The sequence below is a fragment of the Zychaea mexicana genome (genome assembly GCF_025766255.1).
Source record: "Zychaea mexicana strain RSA 1403 chromosome Unknown BDB00scaffold_31, whole genome shotgun sequence".
Lineage (NCBI taxonomy): Eukaryota > Fungi > Mucoromycota > Mucoromycetes > Mucorales > Lichtheimiaceae > Zychaea > Zychaea mexicana.
The window spans coordinates 368,901-379,669 of NW_026516694.1; the positions used below are offsets into that span (position 1 = coordinate 368,901).

The 10,769-nt window shown below is 42.5% G+C and overlaps 4 protein-coding genes across 4 annotated transcripts; all 4 read right to left on the minus strand.

The window, feature by feature from the left end:
* Positions 1 to 1,230: 1,230 nt before the first annotated feature.
* BDB00DRAFT_820863 (uncharacterized protein) lies at positions 1,231 to 1,527 on the minus strand (the record flags this gene model as incomplete). The annotated part of the gene is made up of 1 exon (XM_053123339.1): positions 1,231 to 1,527. A coding segment is annotated over one exon (246 nt), but the record flags the coding sequence as incomplete, so codon positions are not given.
* Positions 1,528 to 2,244: 717 nt separating this feature from the next.
* BDB00DRAFT_762502 (uncharacterized protein) lies at positions 2,245 to 2,457 on the minus strand (the record flags this gene model as incomplete). Its single annotated transcript, XM_053119335.1, has 1 exon — positions 2,245 to 2,457. A coding segment is annotated over one exon (213 nt), but the record flags the coding sequence as incomplete, so codon positions are not given.
* Positions 2,458 to 3,285: 828 nt separating this feature from the next.
* BDB00DRAFT_730155 (uncharacterized protein) lies at positions 3,286 to 3,486 on the minus strand (the record flags this gene model as incomplete). Its single annotated transcript, XM_053118301.1, has 1 exon — positions 3,286 to 3,486. A coding segment is annotated over one exon (201 nt), but the record flags the coding sequence as incomplete, so codon positions are not given.
* A 2,511-nt stretch (positions 3,487 to 5,997) lies between these two features.
* BDB00DRAFT_346402 (glycosyltransferase family 15 protein) lies at positions 5,998 to 8,036 on the minus strand. Its single transcript, XM_053117021.1, has 7 exons — positions 7,434 to 8,036; positions 7,183 to 7,312; positions 7,020 to 7,076; positions 6,877 to 6,959; positions 6,505 to 6,763; positions 6,265 to 6,428; positions 5,998 to 6,168 (listed from the first exon to the last, which is right to left on the minus strand). The coding sequence occupies exons 1-7, from the start codon at positions 7,813 to 7,815 to the stop codon at positions 6,119 to 6,121; spliced, it is 1,125 nt and encodes a 374-aa protein (XP_052980364.1). The 5' UTR covers positions 7,816 to 8,036; the 3' UTR covers positions 5,998 to 6,118.
* Between the last annotated feature and the right edge of the window lie 2,733 nt (positions 8,037 to 10,769).

Sequence of the window (10,769 nt, forward strand, 5' to 3'; positions counted from 1 at the left end):
ATGGGGAGTGGTAGAAAGAGAGAAAGAGAGAAAGAGCGAGAAAGTTGGGGGCAAAGCAGCAGCAGGAAAAGGGGGAAAGAGGAAGGCGGGACACAGCAGCAGCAGCAGCAGCAGCAGCAGTAGTAGTAGTAGTAGCAGAGCAAGCAAAGGGCAGATGTATAATATATATATATATACAGTAATTAGACAATCTACTTTAAACACTCGGAAGGGTTCCTGTTTTACTTTACAAGATTACTGTAAAAATAAAAATAAAAAGCACGCACTGCCCGCCCACTCACTCACTCGCTCACCTCTTAAGGTTGACCGGGATCGCCTCTTGTTTTGTACACCGCAATTTCTCCTTTAGGCCTGCTATGCTACGCTTCGAAGCATGTGACTGGTCCAAATCCGGTTGGACGACGGTAACACATTTTGCTTGGAATTGTCTTTGCGATTAGGATAAAAGAAAAGGATTAATCGAGGCCAAAACGTATCATGTAGACCCCGTTCCCATGCCCATCGGAGCAAGTGGAGAAGAGGCAGGAGGGCGTTGCTACGATACATCGTAAATTATCCGTTGCACGGTAACTGTTGCTGCTATTGCTGCTGCTCACCAAGTTGAACTTGAACAACCCGAATGCTCCCGACCGTCAACACTTGTCCCTTTTTAAAGCTTCGTCTTCAAGTCGCTTATCTTTAAAGAAAAAAACCAGGTTTGCTCTTGCTTCCCGTCACCTTCAATCTTCTCCCGTCATGGAATATACTTGGGCGTCGTATATACAAAGGAGAAAAGACCACGCCCAGTCCATGCAAGGAAAGCAGGGTGATCTGGGAAATGTGCACATATTTGTTTTTATGATCTTGCATGTCTTTTATCTTATACACCAGAATATTGATTAGATGTTCAATTGTATTTTATCGCTTTTATTTGCTTCGCGATGCAAGCCGATCTGCTTTGCTTTTCTGGGTGTTCGCCGTTTCAAAGCGGACGAAGCCTTACACCCCCGTTCACTATGGATGCTCAAAAAGGCAAAGATGGCACTGCACCACCCAGAAAATGCGCTGTGATTGGCTAAAATCTCCATGTTGCACGAAAAATAAAGTTATAGCCTAAAAACTTACCTACAGCTGTCTCATGCATCTGCCTTTTGGCTGGATGGGGGGCCTTTTTCAGGGGGGTCTGGCTCATGTGACATGGAAAAGTGATTGATTTTTGCTAAGTCATTTCTGCATGAAAAAAGGATGTTCGTTCAATGATGTTGGCAGCATATATTAGGAGTTAAGCATACAGTAAGAGAGAGATAAATTGATAATGAATGAGACATAGGAAATAAGGTGGACTTACATAAAAAAACAGCAGGAAATAGAAAGAGCATAAAGATAATGGGAAGAGCATAACGATAATGGGAAGAGCATAAAGACAATAAGAAGAGCATAAAGACAATGGGAAGAGCATAAAGACAATGGGAAGAGCATAAAGATAATAGAAAGAGTATAAAGATCATGGGAAGAGCATAAAGATAATAGAAAGAGCTTAAAGATAATAGAAAGAGCATAAAGATCATGGGAAGAGCATAAAGATAATAGAAAGAGCATAATGACAATGAGAAGAACATAAAGGATAATGGGAAGAACATAAAGAATCACAAGCAGAAAAGTAGAAAAAGAGAGCATAGTGGAATTTAGTCATAAGAGAGGTACAAGTCTTCACAACGACGAGACTTCTTCCGGAGCCAACATCAAAAGCCTCCACAGCGAACCGAACTTGCCAATGTTGATGATGCGCTCTTGTTGACCAGTAGCTTGAACTTGGATGTCCAATGCTTCCAAGAGACTTAACTCTGGAAGATGTACCTCCAACGTACCGGTCCCTGAGCGGCTTAATCTGACATTGGCAGCATCGTCCTTACTGGTGTTCGTATAAATGGACGTGGAAAAGTACGTTGTATATGCAGAGGATAAACGAGGGAAGTCAACGGTGGGGTACGGTGTGATTACGGGCTTGAACAATTTTAAGTACACTGCTCCTGTACGCTTGTTCAAACTTGTAATTTCAGCCAAGACATCTTGACACCCACTGCTCTTTCTGATCCTAAAGAGACCGCTGACGCCTCGCTTAAGAGTCACCATGTGCTCATTATTGTCGACGTTTTCACGGTCAGCTCCGAAGTACAACTTGCGGAAACTGTCGTTTGCTCGTACAAAATCAATGATCTTGTTGCTTGCATGAACGAGTCGACCGGACGCGACATGGCGAAAATAGCCGCCATTGACAATACAACGAAACATTGTATACCGTCCAAAGGAAACAAGCAGGTCTCGCGAAGGGTTGTGGCGGTTGGTGTGGAAGATGTGTTCTCGGAGGAATTTGTTGAACTGTTCGCCTTTTTCTGATTCAAAATGAATAGCAGTGGCGAAACGCTCGATATCCTCCACGATGTGATGCAAGATGTGCAGCTTGGGCTTGCTACCCATCTTACTGTTGGCGGTCATATTTCCTTGCGCAACAAGGAAATTGTCGACAACACCAATCATAGCCGTCAATTCCTCCGTCTTCTTGTTCAGCAGCAGCTTGTACAAAGAGAACTTTGTTTCTATTTTGGACATGAATAATAGCGACATGACCTCTCCGTGTACACGGAAGCAGTCAAAGAACGCCCGGAGACCCTCCATTTTCTCCTCGCTTTTTGCTGACCAGCCATGATGGAGGAGATCGTTGAGGATGATGGCTGCTTGCTGGCTAATGACCTTGTAATCGCGACCGACAAAGGAACGGCGAAGACGCAGACTACTGCTGAGCATGCGACGGAAGGCTTTCGAGTCGTAGCTACGGCACTTGAGCTCGAGGTCTTTGAGCTCGTCGCTGTCAAGATAATTACAAAATTCAAGCAGGAGGTATTTCGTGATTCCCAGCATCGTGGTGTGCAGTATCTCTACTGGGCAGTCTTTCGTAATGTCAAACGCCTCGAGCTTGCCCAACGCCTCCCCACCAGTCAGTTTATATCCTACAGCAGTAGGATTCGTTGTCATAGTGTCATTTGGCAGTCGCACCGGATCCTCCAGATCAAGACCCATTGACAGCATTGCAACGTCAGTAATATTGCGAGGTGGAGCTGCCCAGTGCTCATCACATCCTTTGTAGTAGTAGCACTTGCGACAAGGAAAAGTTGAAGCAAGGCCTTTGCTACACACGAGTTCGGCGTGCCGTGGATTGTCGGCCGAAATAAAGCACAGCGGCGCCACCACCAACACGTCCTGATTGCTAGCAGCATCGAACATCACCACACCCTTTTCAAGCTCGCACAAGTCCTCGACAATAAAGGGAAGCATCTCCAAAGCAGTCAATTTGTTGTGGACAGCGATCAAGTGCGTGTTCTCCCGTTTGTTGCGTTCAGCGAGTGGAAGCGCAGCGGGCGTTAGAGACCAGCTATCGAACTTGTTCCATTTTTTTGATCTGTTGCCGCTGGTGTCATCAGTGAACAAGTTCACTGGTACGATCTTGACAGGCAGCCGACGATCGTAACGCAGACCGATTCTGAAATCACTGTGCTTCGTAAAGTCAATAGGAATGAACTCGCCGCTGCCGAAATCGCAGAAATCTCCAGCAGCACCGGAACTGGTGACCTTTGCAGCAACGTGCTCGAGATAATGCCATTTGCAATTGGCATCATAATCAAGGGCGAGTCTATCGATTGGCACTGTTACGTAGTATAGATGTTCAGGATCGCTCTCGTAGGAAAGTACGACTACTTCCGTGTTACCCTGCTTTTTGGCCAGTTTGACAGGACAGATGTCGGCAAATGTAACACCATGTCTAGTGTAGAACTTTGCAATTTTGCACGTTTGCTGCCCGATACCAATTATTTTGGCATAATCACCAACCCAAAGCATTGCTCCTACAGAATTGGTGACGCACGGATGCTGGAATAGATTGCAGGTGTTCCATTTACTGCCTTGCGTCATTTCGATTCGCTGGTCAGGCGTTTTGTCGGGTAGAGCACTCAAACTCGAAGAGACAGTTGGATCAGCGTTGAGGAGCTTCAAGCAATCTGAAGGCTTATGCATATGTGCCGCAATTTCGACGGTTTCGTCTGTATTGGGCTTACTGATCTCTGCTTTGACTGTTGTTACTTTTACTTTCGGTACTTTGCTTCGCTTAGCATACGATGGATCCATCATCCAACGAACAGACGGCACCTTCAAGTCCTTATCCTCACGAAACATTACGGCTACATCTTCAAGAAGGCTTTTCAGCTGCTTTTTCATCATCCTGTCTTTCAGACGATCGTCTGCGTGGAAGAAGGCAGCAAGACGAAATTGCAACTGGTTTTCGAAAGGGTACCAGTCTTCGTTGGTCTCGTAGTCGACGCTAAAATCGAGCGGATTATCACCATCATCATCACCTTCGTCGATTTCATCGTCGCTGCCACCATCACTCTCCACATCAGCAGCCAATTCGGCATTAGCATTGGATTCCTGCCGCCGAGAGAGGAAAACACCGTACGACTGACGCAAAGCAGCAATGTCGACAGACTCGTTGTCACTGTCAGCGTCGTCTTCGACGTCGTCGTCGCTAGCGCACTGCTGCTGCTGCTGCTGCTGCTGCTGCTGCTGCTCCTCTCCCGAATTTGTGCTGTCAATGTCCATATCCTCAGCGTAAGAAGCCGAAGCACGGACAATGCGGGCATCATATTCAGCAACATTCGCCTGATGGCTCGATGAGCTAACATGAGTTCTCCAGTTTCCTAAGCCATCTCCAAGCTTAACGACAGTGTTACAAGGAACACATGTTTTGGTTTTACGCTGCTTCTGAGTTTGTGCATTAATGGAGAAGACGTTGAAGGGCATAGTCGGATGGAGATGGTTGTAATTGAGAATAAAGATAAGTGCAAAAGAGAAAAAAAAGGTAAGTGCTGAGTTAAATTTAAAATGCCTCAGCTCAAATTCTGCCTCCCTTTTTCTCCACCTTCTTCTTGCCCATCATCTTTTGCAATTCAGGTAACAATGTTTTACTGATTTTCTTCGTTTAAGACCATTAAAATCTAAATTATTAAAGCATCTTCTTAGATGTTCTCAAACTAATCTGTAGGCTATTATAAAACAAGGTAAGAATGCTTAGTTGCTTGTTTGAAATTAGAAAAAAGCTCTCTTTAGTGACTAATCTCTTTTTGAATTATTAGTCATGATGGTGCTATAAGTGCTTTTATTGCACACTGTCTGTAAGTATACGTTTATTCCTCTAGGTCATGGGCTGTTAAACGACATGGAAATCGCTGATATATGTTTCTGTTAAACCATAGGCTAACCATAGGCTATATGAAGTACGCGCCGATTTATACTGCTCATATCTTTGGTAAGTTGAAAATGATGACGCGTTGACAAAACCTATATAAGCTATTAAGGCTAATCATTATCTCTTTAAAAGCAATACTAGAATGGCATATTCTCAAGTATCAGATTCACTACTGTTTTTTTAAATCCTTTTTGCAAGCTTGAAAGCGTCATCGATTATCTTATTAGCGTGTTTAGTTACGCAGCATCCATAAAATTTAGCCCATAATTATTTTCAATAAACGTTTTTTTTACGCCAATCCTATCCAAAATGCAAAGCCTCATCATCTGCATCTCATCGTAAATGAATTGGGGGGTGGGGGGGCCTGGTTCTTTTTCTGCTGTCCCAATATGGTAGCTGCATGCGATAACTCAAAAAGGCAACTGGTTTCCTCTTTTTTTTTTGCACGGGTGTGTACATATCCCGTCGACAGCAATGCACGCCCTCGCAGCAAATCATTATCGAGATAATGTAATTGGTCCATGGTCGTGTATTGTTTAAGTGTGTCAGAGGTTAAGGTTCTCTCTCTTTCATTCTTTCTCTCTCATCTCTCTCATCTTACACAGCACAAGCAGCACTAGGATCACTAGCTACTATCTTTGCGAGATAAGATAAAACAGAAATATATCGCCCTCTCTCTCTCTCTCTCTCTCATATTGCCTTTTTACCTGACATGGATGGTTTGTGTACGCGCTTTCATTTCCCCGAGAAACCGGACCCCTCAGAGCATCGTGTATATACGATATAAAAAAATACAGTCTACTTTATTGTATATGATAGGTGCAAAGAGTAGCAACTATTTGCTCAGCTGTCTATTTGAACCCATCTCCGGAAGCAAGAATTATCTGTCAGATCTAGAGTTTGTTTTACACGGGAAAAGGGTGAGTTTCGAAACCATACGAGCCAGCTATTGTGTTCATGTCATGTACGATGTCCTTTCAGTATCTTACCGAAAGTTGCATGTGCATCACAATGGCATTTCTTTTGCAGTTCCCTTGCAGTTGGACAATGCATAAAGTCGTCATGTCGGTATCCAATATCATCAAAAAAATGGATCTCGTCCTTGCTCAAAAACAGCGATACAGCAATCGAATGTACTGGTGCATCGCCCCACCTATAAACAAAAAGTACTTCTTTTTAGCCCATCAACCTCTATCATCATTATCCAATCTCTTCATCCTCATAATTACCTCTCATAGAAGAATCCACCGCTTTGGTCCAGATAATCAAAGAATGCGCTATATGCTTCTCCACGCAAAAAATTCAGATCACCAATCTCGAAGTTGCTCCAAAAATGACACAGGTTGTAACTGTAGCCTCCGTTATTGGATACAAAGTCGAGCATGTTGTTCCTTGGTACATGTTGCGGATACTTTTTCATAAACGCCTTGACCGTCGTCCAGAGTGAAGGTATCGTCGATCGGTATTCCAAAAGTGCAATGGTCCAGCCTGTACACAGTTTTTTTATTAGTCTTTGCACAAACTCTAATTTGCCAAGCTAATATAGTTCTCTCACTTTCTCTGATAAGAGCCCGCACACTGCACCAAACCCAATACGTTACCATATTTCTTATTGTTCTGTTTCATGTACAGGAACGGATCGTAATCCAGATCGCAGTAGAACTCGACGTTTGGTTCCACGCGCCTAGTTATTGACAGTCGGTAAGCCCCGAGTTCATCGCCATTCCCTCTATAATAAACTTACCAATAGTAATCATATTCTTCCATAAGTGGATGCCGATAAAAGAAGCCACTCTCAAACCTGCACATTTTAAATTCTGGTGGATAAGCAAAGCCTCTCGTTTTCTTCGTCCTTTTCTTTCTTTTTGAATTACATAGCACCACCATCCATCCTTTTTCATCCTTACCGGCACATGTGTCGATACGATACACTTCCACCATATATAATCCCGTCCTCCTCCATATCTTTTCGTGATTTATCAGCCTTTTCAATATCAATCCAGTCCGGATAACTCCAATGCTCCTTGGGAATAAGTCCTACGATCAAACATGGTCAACCATCTCAAAATCTGCCCGTCTTAGTCTTGATGTGCATATAATTATGATCACACAGACAAATATCGTTCCACCCCTCCTCCTTGTTTATATATGTAAGTACCGTATTTTGTCTCTGCATTGGTCAAACTAGACGTCGTTTCCTTAAACTCTTCCGTAAACGGCTCATCGTTTAGAAATACATATGGATATTCAAACTTGTGGTTGAACCGTGCCTCCATCTGTCGTATCGCTTGCCGTACGCCATCCAGTTCAGAGTTACGCGTCAATACGACAAACGCAGCCTTAACTCTGGTAGTATTCGTTGTTGTTGTCGCTGGTGTCAAGTTAGGATGACCGATAACCGACCGGTGTGAAACGCCCTTAGAGCTACCGTTTAGCACCAGGTACCATAGCAGTTGTACGAAAAAGAGGAGCGAGAGTGCGATAAGACATAGATAGAGTAGAAGCACAGGGCGTCTGTGGAATGAAGAGGTCAAAAGCATAAGTGATGAAATCTACCACCTCAGAAGCTTGTCTTGTGGGTCACGTAATCTCGCTGCTGTGATTGAATGAGGACGAGATGGAGAGGGTGATTGTGATTGTGTGTGCGTTGCCAAGAATCCTTTTTAGGTTCATTGAAAACCTGTGCTTCCCCATCTTTTTTATTCAGCACTTCCTGCAAATAAAAGTCCGCCTCCCTGTCACCGAGCCCCGACCTCTCTACATATTCATCAACCCCCTTTTAACTTTTCGCATGGTCGCTTATAATTGGCAGTCACTGGAGCATAGCTTATTTGAGCATTACAATAACGGCTAGTATTGCCTCAAACAAATTGAGTCCATGGCAGTCATAGATTAGCGAGTAAACCATCAAGTGCTGAGCATTATGCGCTCTTCGTGTACGTGTGTAACAATCGAATCTGGGAGTCTCGACGCCTTGTACTCCTTACTTCCTATTTCGGTTTAGTTTCTGATCCATGCTCATATGATATGAACGGCACCCTTGATTGTTCCGTTCCGTTACCTTGTTGAATTCCGTGTACAAGCATAATAGTGCATCCATTATAACGAGGGTTCTTTCCTGATACATACATTTATCATCATAAAAATCACATCTAAATTTTGTAAAAGTGTCAACCGTCATATCCGTCAGTGCGTGCTTCAGTTTTGTGTAAATTTGCTATTACTGTACTACTCAATCATCGGTAAACTTCAATGGATGGTTTACTGACTAATTCGCCTTGCTGATACGCAATAGCGATTGATAGTTCGAAAGGTATGATAAGAATAGCTGGAAAAATAGAATATGTTATCGTTTATTGTACACTTGTACGAAATGCCAAGCATAAGACCAACGTGCAGCAAGGATGTAGAGCATTGGAATTTGATTTTGGCAACAACAATAAAAATGAGCCATAGTTTTGGTTGGAATGAGCCACACGACCAAAATTTAGCTCCCTAAGCGAAATTGAGCCAAAGAGTTGAGAAATCAATCCACCGCACGCAAATAAGAGCTATACGTGTACAAAAATGGTTTACCCACTAATCGGTTAAGCTAAAAGAACAAAAAAAAAGCTTAAATCAATAAAATACACATAACGTCGAACAAGCTATTGCTATAAGTGTCTTGTTCAAAGAAGTTGCCATGACAAATTATTGCCATAGGAACCAAACGAAGTTCAATACCATAATTAAATTAGAAATAGGAAAGAATAGACATACTTGTAACTGATAGCAGTATCATAAAAAGAAAGACGATATTCAATGTACAGTAAGATAAATGGTATGACACTGACTGAAGTGTCCTAGTGCTTCTATTAGTGTTCTTTCAACAACATCAAAATGTGCCTCGGTAGTTTGACCCAACTATTATTTAGTCACACGTCAGGTATAAGCGCGATGTGACCAAAGTAAGATACAGTATACTGTAAGAGTGTTGGGAGTGATAAAAGAAAAGATTGAAAAAAGTGGAAACGCGGTGATGGATGGATAATTAAATTGGATAAGCTTGGAGGAGAGAGACAGAAGGGAACGACCGAGTACACCAAGTAGAAAATTGGTTCCTATTCACAACAATATAAAGTTTTGGTGAACTATATTGCAGAAGATAACGTCTTGCGGGTAGATGAAGAACCATCTACAATTGGTAAGAAAATAAGAGCGTCTCATACCAAAATAGCCGAGACAGCCATACTTGCTTAATCCTTTGATCAATTGAGATGAATGTCGTACCAAACTCGTTAAATGAGAAATCTGATACTTGTGTATAGCATCCAAAATGAGCTATATAAATTGTATACCACCGGATATCTCAGCATTACATCAATTACATTCTACCTTTTAACATTCAGTACGTCGAACTGGCCGGGATTGATTTTCCACTGAGTGTGATTGAAAGAAAAGAAAAAACTAGCATTTAGTTATATATTCATAAGACTGAGTGAGAGCCTCTGGATGAGTAACTTTCGCAAGCCAATACACGGGCATAAAGCACGGTTCATGTATCGTATAAGGATTCGTACTTTGGGACACACACACACAAAAAGAAAAGAGCAAAAAGAAAAGTATACTGCCCCGATACTAGGCGATAAAATGTACTACCACACATTGTGATCGATCTCGAGCGCATTATCAAACCAAGAATCTGCCAGTCTTTTGGGTTGTAGCTTTTAAGATATTTAAGATATATTTTTTTTATCATTCTCTTATTCAAATAAAAAAGATAGGTCATCAGACCACAGCATCTTCCGTGCCACGCTCTGGAATAGAAACGGGCGAGATCATCAACTATTGGAAGCGTCCCGAAGGAAACAACGACCAATACACTTCACTCTGAGAAAGGGCTGTCTCTAGTCATCGTCTAACCTGAGATGTGTGTCTAGTTTGAGAAACGTAGACTGGTTATGTACTGCATACAGATCCTGTAGAGTACGGTCACTAAAGAAAAATCTGAAGGCCCTGGATGGCGCCCGTATTTATACCTTTTCTCGTTCAGAGGATCTTTTTTTTGATGCCCGAGCGCGGACATTGACGTTAGTCATCGTCCCTTCTCCGAACCAATATTGAACCTGATATTTAAAAGGAGTTTCGATTCATTTTTTTGTAAAGTTCGTTCTTATTGTTAACAGAGAGCGCATAATGCAATGTCACTATTCAGTAATTGACCAATGTGTAGGAATGATTAATAACCACAATATATAATGGTGTAGAGATCTTGATACGTTCTGAAATGACATGAGGAGCAAGGAGTACCCAGGAACAGGAAACTCCATCATTTTGTCGCCGACGAAAAAACTTTTTTTTTATTTCAGCTGCTGGATCTGACCTTGGACATTTAAAGCGCCGTTGCTCAAGGCCTGTCCCCAGCACCCAGATCTCTGGTGATTATTTTTCCGTTTTCTGGGCACTTTGACAGATTGTTTGTTTGCGGAACCATTATTGTTGACGGTGTCTATCA

Coding starts and splice junctions, on each gene's coding strand:
- BDB00DRAFT_346402 (XM_053117021.1), bottom strand. CDS start 7,815: ATGCTTTTGACCTCTTCATTCCACAGACGCCCTGTGCTTCTACTCTAT. Junction 7,077..7,182: donor TCGTATCGACACATGTGCCG/GTAAGGATGAAA, acceptor TAAAATGTGCAG/GTTTGAGAGTGGCTTCTTTT. Junction 6,429..6,504: donor GGTGGATTCTTCTATGAGAG/GTAATTATGAGG, acceptor TTTTGTTTATAG/GTGGGGCGATGCACCAGTAC.